Source organism: Dreissena polymorpha, chromosome 4 (assembly GCF_020536995.1).
Source record: "Dreissena polymorpha isolate Duluth1 chromosome 4, UMN_Dpol_1.0, whole genome shotgun sequence".
In the NCBI taxonomy this organism is placed as follows: domain Eukaryota; kingdom Metazoa; phylum Mollusca; class Bivalvia; order Myida; family Dreissenidae; genus Dreissena; species Dreissena polymorpha.
Window position 1 is genome coordinate 115,324,268 of NC_068358.1, and position 19,262 is coordinate 115,343,529.

At 36.8% G+C, this 19,262-nt stretch overlaps 3 protein-coding genes across 4 annotated transcripts in view; 1 reads left to right on the top strand and 2 right to left on the bottom strand.

Moving 5' to 3' along the window:
• LOC127878212 (vacuolar protein sorting-associated protein 45-like) overlaps positions 1-7,279 on the bottom strand; it is a 32,267-nt gene extending 24,988 nt beyond the window's left edge. The window contains exons 1-3 of the mRNA XM_052424709.1: positions 7,113-7,279; positions 1,854-2,049; positions 1,323-1,402 (exon numbers count right to left, since the gene is read on the bottom strand). Of these exons, the coding sequence (XP_052280669.1) occupies positions 1,323-1,402; positions 1,854-2,049; positions 7,113-7,205 (369 nt within the window). The 5' untranslated portion in view covers positions 7,206-7,279. The remainder of the gene's footprint in view (positions 1-1,322; positions 1,403-1,853; positions 2,050-7,112) is intronic.
• Positions 3,660-6,067, bottom strand: LOC127878218 (uncharacterized). Its single transcript, XM_052424734.1, has 2 exons — positions 4,279-6,067; positions 3,660-3,947 (listed from the first exon to the last, which is right to left on the bottom strand). Exons 1-2 carry the CDS (start codon positions 5,364-5,366, stop codon positions 3,827-3,829), a joined length of 1,209 nt encoding a protein of 402 aa, XP_052280694.1. The 5' UTR covers positions 5,367-6,067; the 3' UTR covers positions 3,660-3,826.
• A 2,332-nt stretch (positions 7,280-9,611) lies between the features above and the next one.
• LOC127878224 (alpha-ketoglutarate dehydrogenase component 4-like) lies at positions 9,612-19,201 on the top strand. Of its 2 annotated transcripts, none has more exons than XM_052424746.1 (4): positions 9,612-9,722; positions 11,567-11,645; positions 15,090-15,226; positions 19,028-19,201. In XM_052424746.1, exons 1-4 carry the CDS (start codon positions 9,675-9,677, stop codon positions 19,043-19,045), a joined length of 282 nt encoding a protein of 93 aa, XP_052280706.1. In that variant the 5' UTR covers positions 9,612-9,674; the 3' UTR covers positions 19,046-19,201. The 2 variants fall into 2 exon arrangements, with proteins under 2 accessions (XP_052280706.1, XP_052280705.1); XM_052424745.1 differs by having other exon boundaries at positions 9,629-9,722; positions 15,084-15,226.
• Positions 19,202-19,262: the final 61 nt, after the last annotated feature.

The window sequence follows — 19,262 nt, forward strand, 5'->3', positions numbered from 1 at the left end:
TGAAATAGTATGTGCAATTTTATACCAAGTAGTTTATAAAAAAATAAATAACCAATATCACTATGCCAATTTCCCAGTTTGAGGGTTTCACGACTAGAAATTTCACAATTTCAGGATTTTAGGCACTACTTTTCCATAATCTCCTTGACGAATCTGACAGAAAAATGCTGGTGTAGTGGATGAACACCTTTCAACCCAACACAGTGGTTATATTGGTTTACACCCTTGATAATGCAGTAGTTATATTGGTTTACGCCCAACAAAGTGTTTTGTGGTGGTGTAGTGGATAAACATGTATAACACCAAGACACAGTGTCTTGTTGTAGTGTAGAAAATAAATATATAAACACCAAACACAGTGCCATGTAGTGTATTGGATAAACTGGTGTTAAACCAATACAAAGTGTTGTGTTGTAGTCAGTTAAACAAACAGGTTTAAAACCATGACACAGTGTTGTGTTGTAGTGTAGTGGATGAATATATATAAATATATAAACACCAAACACAGTGTCATGTTGTAGTGTATTGGATAAATATATAAACACTGTCATGTTGTAGTGTATTGGATAAAAAACTGTAAAACTATAGTGTCATGTTGCAGTGCATTAGATAAACAGGTGTAAAACCAAGACAGAGTGTCGTTTTGTAGTGTATTTGATAAACAGGTGTAAAACCAATACACAGTGTCATGTTGTAGTGTATTGGATAAATATATAAACACAGTGTCATGTTGTTGTGTATTGGATAAACAAGTGTAACACTAACACACAGTGTCATGATGTAGTGTATTGGATAAACAGGTGTAAACCAACACACAGTGTCGTGTTGTAGTGCAGTGGATAAATATATATTTAAAAAAAAACACAGTGTCATGTGGTGGTGTAACAGATTAATAAGTTTCAACACAGGACAGTTCCATGTGGTGGGACGTATTAGATAAATAGCTACAAACCCAGCACCATCATGTTGGGGTGTAGTAGATAAATAGGTTTAAGCCGAATACAGTGTAAAGTTGTTGTGTTGTGCACAAAAAGGCTAAAACAGATTCTGTGACATTATGGATTAACCGGTTCAAACCCAACACTGTGTTGAGCAGTATTGTAGTGGATCAATAGGTTTGACCCAACATTGTTTCTTGTTGTTGTGTAGTGGAATTATAAGTTGATACCATGCAAAGTACCATGACATGTGGTGGTGAAAAAAATCAACAGGTTTAACCCAGCACAGTTATATATGTGTAGTCTAGAATGGGCTTAAACCAATCTGCAACATGTGGTTGCGATTTGGATAAACATGTCCAGATATAACGCTGTGCGACCTACCTGTACTTCCCTGACCACCTCCTGATCATCTGCCTCAGCCAGGGTCTTCACATCTTGCTTGCTGATCACATTACTCCAGTCTGCAGGAAATCAGCAAACAATCTAAATTTTCATTTTATTATGTTAAAGAATGAGTCTTCTTTAATTTAAGAAGTCATTATAATAATGCAACAGTTACAGATGAATCCATAACGATTCATAATGACTAAACTTTGTATTTTCTTTTTGTTTAATTATGCTTTATACACGAGATAATCTCAATATTTAGTTTGTCACGGTGTAATGGATATGGTGTCCGCCTAGCGACCAGGAGGTCACAGGTTTGATTCCCACTGTGGGAGCGTTCTTTAGATTTCCTCCAAAGACACCAAGAACTGGCCCAGGAAACAGACTCGAAAGTGTTTCAAATAAGAAGTAGGTACTTTCAATGCAATCAAGCTGAAATAAATAGCTTTAAACTAAACTGTATAGTTTGTACATCGACCAAAGTCATAGTCACAATAGCGTACAGTTCTGGACTTCACAACTTACAGATGTAATACTGGCCGTATTTTGACATTCGCAGCTCCTGTGCTAACAGGTCCACATTTTCTTTGGTTGGTCGCAGAAAACAAATGCACTTTAAATGTTTCATTGTCTCACGGCCAGTGGATTCAATCCTTTCAAACAAGTAAACTTCCTTCTGAAGAATTTCTGACTGAGCATACACCATTGATACAATACTAGTCTGAAAAATAAAAACAATTGGTATACTCAAACCCAGTATCTTCTTGGGTCCACTATCCTTTGCGTCATCTTTCTTAGGTTTCATGCAAAGGATTATGTTTGTAGGCTGCCATTCAGGTAAATTTAATGTGTTTTTGAAGTTCATCGCTTTTCTTAATTGGTAACGAACGACGTCTGTGTAGTGATGCGCAAGAAATCTGTGCGCAAAACTGCGATTGTGTTTACTAAGGGGTGCATATGTACTCCCAGAGCAGCCATAGCAAAAATTATCAAAGGTTCCAGGAAGTCGATGGTATGGACTAAGGGGTATGTAAGTATAAATCTTACATTTTACCTGTAGGATACCTGTAGGATGATTTTGGGCTCTGTGGTAAGGACTCAAGTCCTTTTTAAACCCCTCTTCTTATCGACGTCTTATGGTACTGTATCCGTATGTGTTCTCACAACTAATAAAAATAGCCCTTATTCAGTAAAAAATAGTTCCTTAAGTATGGTAAAGAATGAATGTCCTTTTGACAAACAACAGTTGTGATCACTAAAACTTATACACTATGTCCCCATTCCAATGTAGATCAATCCTGCTCTTGAATTCTAATACATTCTTGGCATCAACTACACATTGAGGCAAGTCATTCCACATGTTAATCACTCTTCTGGAAAATTGATTTTGACAAAAAGATGTTCTGGACTTTGGTTTCTCAAGCTTTAGGTTATGTCCTCTAGTTGATGATGTATAATTGAAAAAGTTCTCAAAAACGCAATCATCTATATTTTTGACTATTTTAAATGTTTGAATGGCATCCCCACGAATTCTGCGATGAGCAAGTGATGGTAATTTAAGTTCTTTAAGTCGTTCCTCATAGGATGAATTCCTCAAATTCGGTACAAGTTTTGTGGCTCTTTTTTGAACTTTTTCTATGCTAATAATGCCCTTTTTAAATATGGGTACCATATAACATTTGCAAACTCAACATGCGGACGCACCAAGGCAGTATATAATTTCAAAAATAAGTATTTGTCCATGAACTCAAAAGATCTCTTTATTAAGGCTAGGATACTGTTTGCTTTATTTATCTTTGTAGATATATGCTTACTAAATTTTAGATCTCTTTCGAAGAGCACTCCCAGATCACATTCCTCAGTTGCAGCCTGCAGAGGCTTATTATTCATAGTATACTGTTGATTCGGGTTATTGTTTCCGTAATGTATAACTTTGCATTTGTCAAGGTTGAAGGCAAGTTCCCATTTTTGTGCCCATTCGCTGAGAGAGTCAAGATCCTCCTGCAGCCTGCCTGAGTCCGTCACAGGTGCATATAACTTGGTGTCGTCAGCAAATATTTTAGAAATACAGCTCACAGAGTGGGTGATATCGTTAACATATATTATAAAAAGTACTGGACCAAGCACACTTCCCTGAGGAACTCCACTCTCTACACTTATCCAGCTAGATGTACTTCCCTTTATTGACACACACTGTCTTCTCTGACTCAGAAAGTTCTCAATCCAGGCCAGAACATTTCCCTTAATGCCATACGCAGATACCTTCCTTATGAGTCTTCTATGCGCAACTTTATCAAAAGCTTTCGCAAGGTCTAAGTAAATGCTGTCCCAGCTTTCGCTTCCTTTGATGAACTTTGTCCAGTCCTCCATAACATGTAGCAACTGTAACGCACAGGATCTATGTGGTCTAAAGCCGTATTGATCATTTGATAATAAATTATTCACACTTAAATGATACATGATATGTTTTCTAACTATTTTTTCAAGGATCTTGCAGACTACTGATGTGAGACTAACTGGTCTGTAGTTACATGGCTCAGTTTTGTTACCCTTCTTGAAAATTGGCGATATTCTTGCATCTTTCCACCCTTTTGGAACTTCTCCGGATGACAGAGACTTCTTGAAAATTAATGAAAGCGGTTTGACAAAAACGTCAGGCATACTTTTAAGCAAATATGGATGTATTTCATCCGGACCCATGGACTTAGACGAATCAATATCCTTTAGCAAATTTAAGACTTCCACTTCAGAAACATGTATGTCATTTAAATTATTTTCCACAGTTTTATCTGGTAAATCAGGTATATTATGTAAAGTTTCTTTTGTAAACACAGAGGCAAAAAACCCATTAAGAACATCCGCCTTTTCATTGTCCGATCCAACAAACCCCCCATCGTCCCGTTTCAAATTAGAAACGCCAATTTTTGACTTAACTTTACTTTTTACATACCGCCAAAATTGCTTCGGTTCACTTTTAGCTTTAAGCGAAATAGTCCGTTCATAGTTTTTCTTACTCTTCTTCACACATTCATTGGCCGCATTTCTCACCACTTTATATGTTCCAAAGTCTGCCGTCCTTTTAGTAGCCATATATTTATTCCAGGCATGACGCTTCCCCTTAATAAATCTCAATGAATCCTGTGTCATCCACAACGGTTTCTTCATGTGTCCTGATTTTGGTTTAAACTTTGGAACAAACTTTTCCACACTAGCTCTGAATTTGCAAACAAAAGACTCCCACATGCTGTTAGCATCGCTGTGTTGGAAATATTCCTGCCAGTTTGTTGTTTCCCACTCTTCCGTAAAGCGTATTAAATCACATTTCCTGTATTGATAGGAACTAGCTCCAGTACATATTATTTTGAAATCACATAAAAAGTCAAATAGTAATGTTACATGATCACTGCATCCCAGGGATGGTAGATATTCTAAGTTCACTATGTCATTCTCATCTTTAGATAAAATTAGGTCAAGTATGTTCTTGCTCTGATCATTTCTACATCTTGTGAATTGGTTTACATGTTGAAACAAAAAGTTATCTCTTAAGCACTCAATAAATAAGCTTTCATGATGATCCTCTCCATGTGTGGTGGTGTACGTGTCCCAATCAATGTCCTTCATATTAAAGTCTCCCGTAATTAATAAATTCTCGGCGAGTCCAACTGCCATGTTTAATAAATGGTTAATTTCATCACAGTTTCTAGTGTTGGAGGGGCTCCGATATATACACCCTAATGTTATTGTTTTGCTATCACTAATCCAGTCAATCCACGAAGCATCACCATAAAAGGAATTAAGAGTGGTATTTGGTGAAACATTCAATTCTGTTTTCGCATAAATAATGACACCTCTACCAAGGTCAGTTCCAGGAAAAGCTGAGTAACCATCAATATGATACAATGTGGAAGAACATGATATATTGTCGAAATTATACTTGGGTAACACTTCTGTAACAAATACAAAGTCTGGTGACACAATAGACAACTGCAAACGCAATTCATCAAGTTTGTTTTGGAGCTGATCTGCATTAGTATACATGCACTTACATCTTTCTGCAATTGATTCTGTTAAAACTGTTTTCGCGACAATAGTGGAATCAATACTTCGGTAAATATCACAGGGTTCCTGATCACTTATTGATTTAAAATCACACGTGATTAGACTAGAGTTAATAGCTTGACACTGTTTATGCCTATACTGCAAATCATTGCTCTGATTACTGTTTAAAATCTCATTGTTTTCAGACAAAGAGTCATTAACACAACTTGAAAAACTTTCAACGAAAGAACTGTGATTAACACAACTTGAAAAACTGTCAACGAAAGAACTGTGGTGAACACTTGAAACTGGAACACTAACTCTATTTACAGTTTCTTTAAATTTATCATAGACGAAATGGCCGACCCGGCTCTGAAATGCCCGGTGTCGCCATTGTGCTATTCACAAGACTATCTGATCTTCTTTCCACTATTTCCCCTCTAAAAATAATTAAATCATGATTTTTCTCTTCCAACTTTCGCTTCTCCAGTTCCCTTTTGAGATTCATATTCTTTATTCTCTCTTCTTTAGTCTGATCCGGGGTTATGAAAATCTTGCTCCATCTGTGAGCATAAACTTGCCCTATCTTCGCCCTCAGATACCTTGTCCCCCCTAGAACTCTGTGTTTGTCTGAAACACTCCCAAGAGTTACCTTGATCAGTCGATCCCTTCCGTCCGATGGCCTTCCCAAGCGTACAAAATCAAAAATTTTCAGACTAACACATTTGGTTGTAAGAAGTATTTCTTTCAGAGAAATTTCATCGTCCCCCTTCTTATCGGTGCTTTCCGCTCTCGGTTCTGGCACATTGTGTATAATAATGTTCAACTTACGCTCTTCGCACTCTCTGTACTCAGTGATGGCTTTCTCAACTTGCTCTTCAACAACACTTTGTAGAGTATTTTTCAGATCCTCGTATTTTTTCTCACACGACTCAATTTTAAGCTGCTGTAAATGCAGAGCCTTAGCTAGTTCAGTTATTTTAGGTAAAACCCGAGTACATCCATCACAATTGAAAGGCAGATTCTTAACATTTGGCTCACTCTTAAGAACATCGTAAACCTTGTTAGACACATGACTACACTCCAGGCAGAACCAAAAGTTACAAATACTGCAATTAAAGCACTTTGGACTCTTCCCTTTAAAAGAAATCTCACACTGAGCACATGTTTTGTTATTAACAACTTGAGACGCCATCATAGATCTCCTCAGATAAAATGAAATACGCTCAAAAATTAATCCTCATGATATAAGAACACTTCATAGATCACAAGGACCAAATTAATTTTAAATGTTTTAAGAAAGAGATGTTGATCGATCTCACACTAAGCACATGCTTCGTTATTAACAACTTGAGACACCATCAAATAAATCCTTGGAGAAAACCGTAATGTCCTCAAAATATAATCCTCATGATAAACGAACACTTCATTAATCACAACAGCCCAAAATAATTTTAATTTAAATGTTTGAAGAAAGAGATGTTGATCGATTTAATAAAAAAAAATTTTCATTCCTAAATTTTCCAACTTGCTGCCACCGGATATTAATTTCAAGTATGTTTTTTATTAAAACCATGGTAATTTTTGCAAACCAACATGATGATTATACCTCCATCTATGTTCACATTGAATATGAACATGTTGAGTTAATCAACTTAAGTTAACTTGAGTTAATGCAATGATGACGCGATATCACATAAGCTTCTGAGACACACATTTGTAACTTAAGAGAGAATGACGACTTACGGTTTCCTTGTCCATGAGAAGAACCTTCATACCTGGACCACTGTCGTCAATCATTTTACTTATGTACTGTTTTATTGCGAGTATAACATTCATCTTGAAGTTTGTTATTTTCCCTGCAATATCTCAATAGGGAAGTTATTTACAAAACCCAAATACAAAATTAAAGTAAAGTAAATGGTCTCGTTCTAATTTACGTCTATTAACGTATCCCAAGTTTTACTAAAACATAATATTCTCATAGAATGATGAACACAAGTGGCAATTTTATACTTCACGATAAAAACGCTATTCAGAATAAGACTTACACGAGGACCTTTTAAATATTTTAATCAAAGTAGTTATTTATTATATAATAAACTGTTGGTCAACAACGCAGTGTTTTAGACCTTGGAGTGGAAAATACCATTTGATGGCGCTTCACACAATCCCATAGCTGATGAGAATAAATATTAGTTTTAACGTTATTTCAGACTGCTATTACATGCTTGGGAAATGCTTCACAATTTTTGGGGGCTGTGTGGGAACATACCCGCGGACATGTCTTAACCTATGTGAACACTATTAATACGGAAACCATTTAAAACCCTATCAAAGAAAGTGAAAACGTTCGCGAAAGAAGCATACGACTTCTGTGTGACACAAAATAAAGTAATACTGATTAATTATCATGCTAATTAACTTCAATTGATTAATGTTTGACCATTTCAATTAGTGCTCGTTTTATATAACACTTTTAACACCTCTTACACAGAGACATATAACCCGTGAAGTAAAATATTGAAACAAAAATAAAAACCAAGTGCATGAAAACATTTGTAAAACTACATGTTTTTTTTAAATACTGAAATAAAAAGTAAAATCCATGATACGTCGTTTTACCTATGTTAATGTGTGACTGTTATAATCGTAGTGTAAATATTGCAAAAATATTTTGTGAAAACATTGCATTAAAATCAGTATACTATTTCTTTCCACGAAACCATTCTTGCCTGGAATAAACCAGGGACGAATACAAACAAATTTTGTATATGTCCCTGAATAAACTTGCTGACAGCCCTGTTAACTTAACATCTGCAGGGTGTTGTAATGGTACAATAAGGGCAAAAGTGGGAGATTTGTTCTGCGCATTCCCCGTAAAATATGAGCCAAACCTGGTAACTTCAACGTATCACCCAGATTCAGACCAGTAGTAAATAAATTTATCACAGGCAGCGAGTACCAGTCACAATAGATGCAGCTTGTCTACACAAGAAATATATTTCAGCTTATTAAGGTTGCCGACTGACGGCTTTGCAGGTATGAGGCTGTCCGGTCAGCGCAGAGTTTGGTACACGCGATTCGCAACTATAGGTGACCCGGGTTCAATACCCGTTCCCGGGAGCATAAGACTTTTGTTGGTGGTCATCATAGGGTGACATGTGTCACAAATTAAGATTAGAAATATATTTCAGTCAAAAAAATAAAGTGCTGGAAATTGCGGATATAATTCTTATTCCTCCCAACTTCATTTAGTCTAGGTAGAAGTGTCCTCAAATAATGCAGATTCAGGATTGCAAGGACCTCATGAACTTCGAAATACACAGACCCTTTACCATTGTGGAAGTATTGCACGCAAACAGAGAGTCGACTAAAGAGGAAAATATTTTTTCAATAAAGATGTGTGTACTACCTACATATTTTATGTTATCTGTTCAGGCTTGTTTATACTCAAATACAATATGTATTGTATAAATACACTGTTCTCCATAAAAATTTGAGTAGCCAGTTGTAATGATCAGTGGTCTGGCAACGCCTACTGTCAGACTCAGCAAATAAGATTGCTTGCTGTTTTTCATATGCTTGTTTCGTTAGTAGTTCCTCTTAGATAATCATAGCGAATAAACGTGTTAAAAACCTATCCCTTTTGGGCTTTGTATAAACTTATCCCTTTATGGGTCTAGGCAACTACATACATACTTAACATTAAGAACAATAGAACATTACACCAGTTATATTTTCAAAGTAGCCAGCGTCTAAAAACTAAAACAGGTGGTTTTTGCGCTGTTTTGAACTTGGGGACAAGTAACCTGTGCCAATATTGTTAGTAACCAGTGAAATCGCCGTCTGCCGATGCTTCTGGAGAACACTGTACATACATCAGTTTTCAGATGTTTCTTCAGAGTTTTGACCTTTTGTTTAAAAAATGATGTGCACAAACATCAAATAACTCTACATGTGTATTAAATCTCAATAACTGTTCGAGTTTTTGCTCTTGATAAGTTCATTGTATTTTAGTTTTAGACTCCTAACATAATTTTATCTCTCGAGAGTTTACTAATTATGGCCATACAAAATCATCACACTTAAAATAGTTTGTTGAGCGCCTTGCCAATAACATAATGAGCATTATTAGCCTAACAATAAATAACCAGATAGCCACGACAGTTCTCTGTGAAGCACTTATTTCTATGTTGATCGAAGTTACTTGCCAAACGTAGAGGTAAAGAAACTATCTAGCTGAGTGTAATCTCTACGTCTCTCGGTTGTGATGGTTTTTCAAAAGTACGGGATTTAGATAAATACATGAAAGTTCTAAAAATGAAAATGTCTGCATTGGCAAGGACACTGCAGGTGAGTTTTGGACAATTGTGCATTTTTCTAAAACATTGTGTATTAGTGAATAAAAAGAAGACTTAATGAATACATTAATGATTGAAACACGCGAAGACCATGCGTTTATAACGAGTTAATGTACGCAATTGGATTAGGTAGAAACTTTTTCGGATGTACCATTTCGGATACGTTAAAAGTCAACGTATAGTAGCTCATGTGGTTACAGCCTATTCAAGAACTGAAAACCATCACGGGCATTGAGCCAAAGAAATACAGAAGGGGCAGCAAACTCCTCACCCAGGACACAAAGTACAAAAGGCTGCAAATTCATCCTGTGAAAGACATGGCGTCATGAGCCAACCAAAAAAAGGAAAACTGAAGAAAGGAAGCTTTATCCACCACACAAGGGTTTTGGCCAAGATGTCATGGATCATGTCCTGCAAGATATCAGCAAATACTTTGAAAATCCAGACTGGAATGATGCTTAAACCTCAGTCTGGACCCTGATTCACAGCAGTATTCCTGGCATTGGCAAGAAAGTCTCTCAGAGCGAATCAATATTGAAAAGAAGTCCATCTCCATGGGCATGGAATACAACCCACAACTTAACTGGACTCATGTTTTCACTGAAAGGTCTGCTGACCAGGCTGTCAGAAGAGAAGGAGCCAGGATGTACACCAGGCACCAAGGAGGTGGAGAAAAATCCTTCTTTGCTACCGGCCTCTATTCCGTCAACTTCAAGGCTGCAGAAATAGCTCAAAACTGGTTCAGTCCACTTTCCTCCAACAACTTTAAGTTTTTCAGGTTTGCAGAGTAAGTCCTGCATGCACGTGACACTTCCTTGTCCTTCCAAATGCAGAGCCCACACATTCATGCTACAATGGGTCCTTTCTAACAAAATGCTTGGCAATAAAGCATCAGACACTTTGGTAAAAGACGGTTAAACGAGCAGAATGACAAGTCAACAATCTTCAAAGAAGCCAAGACCACCACCGAGGCAAAACAATCTGCCGATTGACTCCATCAGTATCCACAATGCAACAGAAGCGACCTCTACCACATGCTCTCAAGATCTGAGCAGGTCAGTCGGTCCTTATATTCAGGCTGCTGACAGGCCACAACTGGATGATGCAGCACATGTTCACTTAGTTCAGGATTGGCAGACAGAACAGTTTCTGCAGTCCTGCACACTACATGTCATGACAGCCTCAGGTGCCAGATCTAAGCAGTGGAGACCATGATGCAAGGGAAGCTCTATTGCAGCCTGGAAGACCTGCAGCGCACAGCTACCTTTGTCAATATAGCTGGTTTGTCCATCTGTGTGATTGATTGGAAGAAGGATTTGGCATTTTTGTAAATAAGTTAAATATTCTAACAGAGTTTCATTAAGATTTTAGATTGGTTACAAGGTTCTTCTAAAATTTGACCTGGTGAACCGTGATCCAGATTCCAACTCAGCCTAGATATTGTCTAAATATACATTTTGACCAAGTTTCATCAAGATTGAGTCATAAAGTCATAAATGTGGTTTCTAGAGTGGTAACAATGAGTTGCTAGGCTTATACCTGGTTACCAAGTTTGGTGATATTGGTCAGATAAACATTCTTTCAAAGTTTTATAAATATTGGATGCAAAATGTGTCCTTGAGCTTTAAAAGTTGACAAGTCAATTCACACTGTACAACTGTCAACGCACGATGCCAGACTCAGGATGATTACAATAGCTTACCTTGAGCACCTGGTGCTCAAGTTAGCTAAAAATGTACTTTGGGACGACCCTTATGTGATCTGCCTACAAATGTATTGTAGGATCATCCATGTATGTTATGTTACAAATCTTGTTATTACTTTTATTTATTTCAGGCTGTCAAGCCACATGTTCCATCAATCAAATTCCCAGTACGGTCAACGGAAGCTTTGACAACAAGTGGAACTCATAAACGTATGAATGCATTATTTATTATGTTTATTATACAGTTTATATTCTATATAATCATGTTTTATATGCTTTTGCTAAGAATTACTTAAAACAAAAATGATGACAAAAGAACCGTATGGTACTCATAAGAATTGTAGTATTTTAGAGTAAGTGTGAAACAGACATTTTTTTATGAGTCCTGATCGAATGATTGGGCGTATATTTTTTTTTGCCTATCTGTCATTGTGTGCGTCTGTATGTCCCAAAACTTTAACCTTGGTCATAACTTTTGCAATATTGAAGATAGCAACTTGATATTTGGCATGCATGTGTATATCATGTAGCTGTACATTTGAGTGGTGAAAGGTCAAGGTCATCCTTCAAGGTCAGAGGTAATTTTTTCCCACATTTTTTACCATTGGTAATGGGGGCTATATAGGAGTTACTTTGTCGGTCTGTTGGTCTGTCCCGAAATTTCATCCAAACTTGGTCACATGTTGTATCTTGATGATGTATAGGTCAAGTTTGAATATGGGTCATGCCGGGTCAAAAACTAGTTCACGGGGTCACTTAGTGTGTTTTAAAGCGGGTATATACGATTTTGTCAAATATTTATGAATTTATATAAAATGTGTAAAAAACTTATTATATATATATTTCAATATAAATTAAAATAAAAGTTAAGAAGATCATGTGTCGAAAAATGCAAAATAAGCCAGATATTTAATTCTGAAATTGAAAACGGTTGTACAGCCGAATTCGCCAGCATGTATACCATACATGTACGATGTTAATCTTAACTTAGTTTAACGGTTTATTTGAATTCCTGCAATGATATCTATTCATACGACACACGAACACTAACTCCGATCCTAATACAAAGACGAATGCTACGGTTATTGTAGGAAAATATGTACGTCACAATCGGCTGGGGGCGCTAATTTGTCTTTGCTGCATTTTATGAAATTCGGCTTTAATGTATAATTGTTCTTGCCTATTTTGTGTTATTGTAACATATTTTATCAATATATTACAATTTAACACATATAAAAAATCGTATATACCCGCTTTAAACCGAAAGTTTGTCCGGACCATAACTGTGTCATTTATCGTTAGATTTTAAAATAACTTGGTACATTTGTTAACCATCATGGGACAGTGTGTCGCGTGAAAAAAGTATGTCGATATCTCCAAGGTCAAGGTCACACTTGGAGTTCAAGGGTAAAATGCTTGTCCGGCCCATAACTTTATCATTTATTGTGAGATTTTAAAATCATTTGGCAAATTTGTTCACCATAATGGGACAGTGTGTCACTTTGAGTTCAAAGATTAAAAATGGCAATAAATGAGCTTGTCTGGGCAATAACTATGTTGTTCATTGTGAGATTTTATAATCATTTGGCACATTTGTTCACCATTATTGGACGGTGTGTGGCACGAAAGAATTACGTCGATATCTGTAAGGTCAAGGTCACACGGTGAGTTCAAAGGTAAAAAATGGCCATAAATGATCTTTTCCTGGTCATAACTATGTCATTTATTGTGAGATTTTAAAAATACCTGGTACATTTGTTCACAATCATTGGACAATGTGTCATGCGAAAGAATTATGTCGATAGCTCCAAGGTCCAGGTCACACTTGGAGTTCAAAAGTAAAAAAAATGGCCATAAATTTGGACGGCATGTCATGGGAAAGAATTCAACAGTTCATAGGTCGAAATGGCCATAAATGATAATGGCATTATAATTCATAAAAATCGCCATAAATTTGATTCTCTTGTTTTGTGAAGACAGCATGCGAAATAGTCTGTGTCAATGCGGCACGTGGGGGTAAAAGTCACGTCTGTGACAAAGCTCTAGTTTAAATATAGTTTCAATTTCTTGTGAAAGAGGCATATATGCTTGTAATATGAACTCATATTTTCAATAATCAGACTTTTTTAGCTCACCTGAGTGCTTAGGTGAGCTTTTGTTACCGGTCTTTGTCCGTCGTATGTCCATCCGTTAACACTTGCTCGTAAACACTCTAGAGGCCTCATTTATTGTCCCATCTTCATGAAACTTGGTCAGAAGCTTTGTCCCAATGAAATCTCGGCCGAGTTTGAAACTGGGTTGTGCTGGGTCAAAAACTAGGTCACTAGGTCAAAAAGGAAATCCTTGTAAACACTGTAGAAGTCACATTTCATGCCCAATCTTCATGTACATGTAACTTTGTCAAAATGTTTGTCTTAATGATATCTTGGTTGAGTTCAAAAGTGGTTCCTATCCGTTGAAAAACATGGCCGCCAGTGGGCCGGGCAGTTTTCCTTATTTGGCTATAGAGAAACCTTGTAAACACTCTAGAAGTCACAATTTTTGCCCAATCATCATGAAAGTTAGTCAAAACATTTGTTTTATTGATATCTCGGACGAGTAAGAAAGTGGTCCAGATCGGTGAAAAAATGGTTTCTGGATGATAACTCAAGAACGCTTATGCCTAGGATCATGAAACTTCATAGGTACATTGATAGGTGTATAGGTAGATTGATCATGACTGGCATATGCCCCCTATTGATTTTCAGGTCACTAGGTCAAAGGTCAAGGTCACAGTGACAAAAAACATATTTACAAAATCGCTGTCACTATAACTGAGAGCCCATATGGGGGGCATTGCATGTTTTACAAACAGCCCTTGTTACAGTTTCTTATAGCGCCTTCAATATTTTACCAATCTCTTACATATTTGGCATGTAGGTACCTTGCATGGACCTCTACCTTTTGATGAGGTTTGAGGTCACTGGGGTCAAGGTCAAGGTCACCAAGGCTAATAATAGATTTTCTCAAGGTCACACTTTGATTTCAGTTTCTCATAGCGAACATAGGGGAGCATCCATGGTTTTCAATGTTTTTTGTTTTACTTAGAATTTCTCTCACATTATTATTGTTACTTCAGACTTACTAGCAAAAATAAACATCTCTGAAAATACAACATCCAAATGTGTTATATTTTGTACACTGTTCATGGACCCTGTACTTATTTTCATCAAATAAATGGTTTAGAAACTGGCCACAACCAAGGGTTCAAATTATTTATATAGACTTATATAGAAAATAACTTGAAAATCTTTGCCTCTGAAACCACAAGTGACTAGGTGCAAATGATAAATATTTGGTATATAACGTGGTTCTCTACTAATAAACCCCCCCCTAAAACACCTGGTTTAAAAACTGTCAACGTCCAGGGGTCCATTTTTGGGTTGTTACAACTTGTTTCATATAATTACATAATTTACATTTGTTCATGAGATGTTAGTCACTACAAGTTATAGTTATTATCGCTTCTATACAAATATACAAATGTATGAGTGAACAGGGGAAATATACATGATTCAATATGTGTCTGTATTCATGGTAATAACATTTATATCCCATTTTAAAATTGTGTTTTTTTATACCAAAGGTAAGCTACATGTATGTATTCAGTTGCAGACTCGGTTTCCCATGTGCCAGCTATCACACCATCACCAGCTCCTGTTAAACCTGTGGTCACTTCATCAGCCTCAGAAAAGATTCCTTCCCGATATCAGCGCAAGAAAATCTCCAAAGAAGAAATGGAATATATAGAGGTATGACTGCTTAGTTCGGATTTAGTTAGTATTTGCCATGTTTTTATTGTCATCTTGAATGTTTTGCATCAATATCAAATTTAAGAGGTCCCCTCAAATTGTATAGTTGTATTGTGTGAAATCACTTAAATTTAGGGTGTGTGTGTTAACATTTTGCGCAATATATTGCTTAATTAAGCATCGTCAAATGAAGGAAATTAATATGCAGTGATTTTATTAGCTCACCTGATTGCTCAGGTGAGCTTTTGTGACTGGGATTTGTCCATCGTCCGTCCGTTAACATTAGTTCGTAAACACTCTAGAGGCCACATTTCTTGTCTGATCTTTATGAAACTTGGTTAGAAGCTTTGTCCCAATGAAATCTCGGTCGAGTTAGACTGGGTTGTGTCGGGTCAAAAACTAGGTCACTAGGTCCAAAAAAAAGAAAAAACTTGTAAACACTGTAGAAGTCACATTTCATGCCCAATCTTCATGTAATTTTGTCAAAATGTTTGCCTTAATGATAAGTTGGTTGAGTTCAAAAGTGGTTTGGGTCCGTTGAAAAACATGGCCGCCAAAAAACATGGCCGCCAGTGGGCGGGGCATTTTTCTCTATATGTATATAGTGGCAGTTTTCCCTATTTGGCTATAGAGAAACCTTGAAAACACTCTAGAAGTCACAATTTTGCCCAATCATCATGAAAGTTGGTCAAAACATTGGTTTTATTGATATCTCAGACGAGTTTGAAAATGGTCGGGATTGGTGAAAAAACATGGCCACCAGTGGGCGGGGCATTTTTCTCTATGTTTATAGTGAAAACATGTGAACACAGTAGAAGTCACATTTTGGCCCAATTTTCATGAAATTTGGTCAGAACATTTGTTTCCTTGATACGAGAGTTGAGTTCAAAAATGGTTCCGGTCAGTTGAATAACATGGCTGCTGGGAGGGGGGCAGATTTCTTATTATGCCCCCCCCCCCCTTTCAAAGAAGTGGGGGTATATTGTTTTGCTCATGTCGGTCCGTCCGTCCACCAGATGGTTTCCGGATGATAACTCAAGAGCGCTTATGCCAAGGATCATGAAACTTCATAGGTACATTGATCATGACTCCTATTGATTTTCAGGTCACTAGGTCAAAGGTCAAGGTCACGATGACCTGAAATAGTAAAATGGTTTCCGGATGATAACTCAAGAACACTTATGCCTAGGATCATGAAACTTCATAGAAACATTGATCATGACTCGCAGATACTAGTAACCCCTATTGATTTTCAGGTCACTAGGTCAAAGGTCAAGGTCCCGGTGAACCGAAATAGTAAAATGGTTTCTAGATGATAACTCAAGAATGCTTATGCCTAGGATCATGAAACTTCATCGGTACAATGATCATGACTCGCAGATGACCCATATTGATTTTCAGGTCACTAGGTCAAAGGTCAAGGTCACGGTGAACCGAAATAGTAAAATGGTTTCCGGATGATAACTCAAGAACGCTTATGCCTAGGATCATGAAACTTGATAGGTGGATTGACCATGACTCGCAGATGACCCCTATTGATTTTGAGGTAACTAGGTCAAAGGTCAAGGTCACTGTGACCCTAAATATTAAAATGGTTTCCGGATGATAATTCAAGAACGCTTATGCCTAGGATCATGAAACTTGATAGGTAGATTGATCATGACTAGCAGATGACCCCTATTGATTTTCAGGTCACAAGGTCAAAGGTCAAGGTGACCCGAAATAGTAAAATGGTTTCCGGATGATAACTCAAGAACACTTATGCCTAGGATCATGAATCCTGATAGGTAGATTGAATTGATCATGACTAGCAGATGACCCCTATTGATTTTCAGGTCACTAGGTCAAGGTCACGGTGACCCGAAATAGTAAAATGGTTTCCGGATGATAACTCCAGAACGCTTATGCCTAGGATCATGAAACTTGATTGGTACATTGATCATGACTCGCAGATGACCCCTATTGATTTTGAGGTCACTAGATCAAAGGTCAAGGTCACGGTGACCCGAAATAGTAAAATGGTTTCCTGATGATAACTCAAGAAAGCTTATGGCTAGGATCATGAAACTTCATAGGCACATTGATCATGACTCACAGATGACCCCTATTGATTTTCAGGTCACTAGGTCAAAGGTCAAGGTCACAGTGACAAAAAACTTATTTACAAAATGGCTGTCACTACAACTGAGAGCCTATATGGGGGGCTTGCATGTTTTACAAACAGCCCTTGTTATATAGTAAAAAAAAAGCTTGTGAACACTCTAGAAGTCACATTATTTGCCCAATCATCATGAAACTTGGTGAAAAGATTGGTTTTATATATATCTCAAATGAGTTCGCAAATGGTCCCGATCGGTAAAAAAACATGGCCGCAAGGGGGTGGGGCAGTTTTCCTTATGTGACTAGAGAGAAACCTTGTGATCGAACACTATAGAAGTCACATTTTTTGCCTAATCATCGTGAAACTCAGTCTATGCATTGGTTTTATTGATTTCTCTGACAAGTTGGAAAATTGCTCAGATTGGTGAAACAAACTTTTTAGCTCACCTGATTGCTCAGGTAAGGTTTTAGGATTGGTCTTTGTCCGCCGTCCGTCTGTCCACATTTGGTTTGTAAACACTAGCATTCACATTTCTTAAGCATTCTTTATCAAAGTTGCTGAAAGATCTCGGTCAAGTTTGATAATGAGCAAAATCACGTAATTAATGCCATAATTATTGCCCTTAGATTTTCATTATATTATACAAAAACCTTGTAAACACTTTAGAGGTCACAATTTTGTTTCAGATTTTATGAATCTTGGTCATAATATTAATTTTTATAAGCAATTAAGTTTGATGTTTGGTAAAGGGGGTCAACTCAAATATATAGGTAACAAGGTCAAATCTTGCAAAAACAATAACACTCCATACGCCAGAGTTTTGTTTTAATAATGATGAAACTTGACCAGGATGTTTGTCTGGACAATATCTAGGTCAAGTTTGACATTTGGTAAAGATTGCATGAACCGACTCCTCTCAGGTGAGCAAACTAGGGCCATCTTGGCCCTCTTGTATGTTTTGCCAGCAGCTGCATAAGGCCATTGTAATTGTGACTGTTAGTTTATAATTAAAGTTTATTGCAAGGAAAAATTACACCAGTTGGTATTGAATAAGGCTCTTGATTGTAAGGGATCCATGTTTTATATGGGTTGCATAATTAGATATAGACCATGGATTATAATTATTACCACATCCTATAAATCAGTTTCCTTTAAAATCTTAATGCACAAAGGCTGGTATTTGGTATGCAACATTACATCATGTTTGATATAGCTGGAGTAAAATTGCCCCTGTCCCGAGGGAAACTAGTTCCCTTTATGTGTGTAAAGAAAAGTTAAAAATCTCTGAAACCACAAGGCCTTAGGTTTGGTATTTGTATGCAACATTTTTATGGTGGTCCCACTGTGAGGGTAACTTGTTTTTCTTTACATGTATATTATGAAGTTTCTTGTATTTTTGTCCTCTACCATGATAAATTATTCACCTGGTTAAAATTTGGGGGTTACTGGCTGTGTGTGCATGTGTATGTGTTTCCTTATAGGATCAAAATGAAACATTGTGAACACTATACTAGTAAGTCACATTTTTTGTTCCAGTCTTAATAAAACTCGCTCAGAACACTTTGATATCTTGACCTAGTTTGAAAATGGTTTCAGAAACATCACAAAAGCTGCACAGAACAGTTCAGTTTCTCTCGAAATCTGAGGATAGAAACCCATTGCTTATGGCCCTTTTATTCATTATTTCTTTCTATTTTCAGAGAGGTGGACCAGAGTAGATCCAGCAGTATTTTTTAGTTGCCTTTCCCTTCTCAATGGTCAAGTTGCTGTGTAAAAAATAAAATTAATTTTTATTATGTTCTTACTTAGATATGTTATATAAATGTTTTGCCTTGAATAATAAATACCATGCTTTTAGTATGGTGAAATTTCTACTCTTAGTAATCAATCTTTTGTTTTTGTAAGTTGTATGGACTGGTTATAATTTATGACTTG

Excerpts from the sequence above, each read along its gene's own strand:
- LOC127878224 (XM_052424745.1), top strand. The coding sequence starts at position 9,675 with ATGAAAGTTCTAAAAATGAAAATGTCTGCATTGGCAAGGACACTGCAG. Across the intron at positions 9,723-11,566 it reads CATTGGCAAGGACACTGCAG|GCTGTCAAGCCACATGTTCC; the intron begins GTGAGTTTTGGA and ends TATTTATTTCAG. Across the intron at positions 11,646-15,083 it reads AACAAGTGGAACTCATAAAC|TTGCAGACTCGGTTTCCCAT; the intron begins GTATGAATGCAT and ends GTATGTATTCAG.
- LOC127878218 (XM_052424734.1), bottom strand. The coding sequence starts at position 5,366 with ATGTATACTAATGCAGATCAGCTCCAAAACAAACTTGATGAATTGCGT. Across the intron at positions 3,948-4,278 it reads GAACCGAAGCAATTTTGGCG|AAGTCTCTGTCATCCGGAGA; the intron begins GTATGTAAAAAG and ends TTAATTTTCAAG.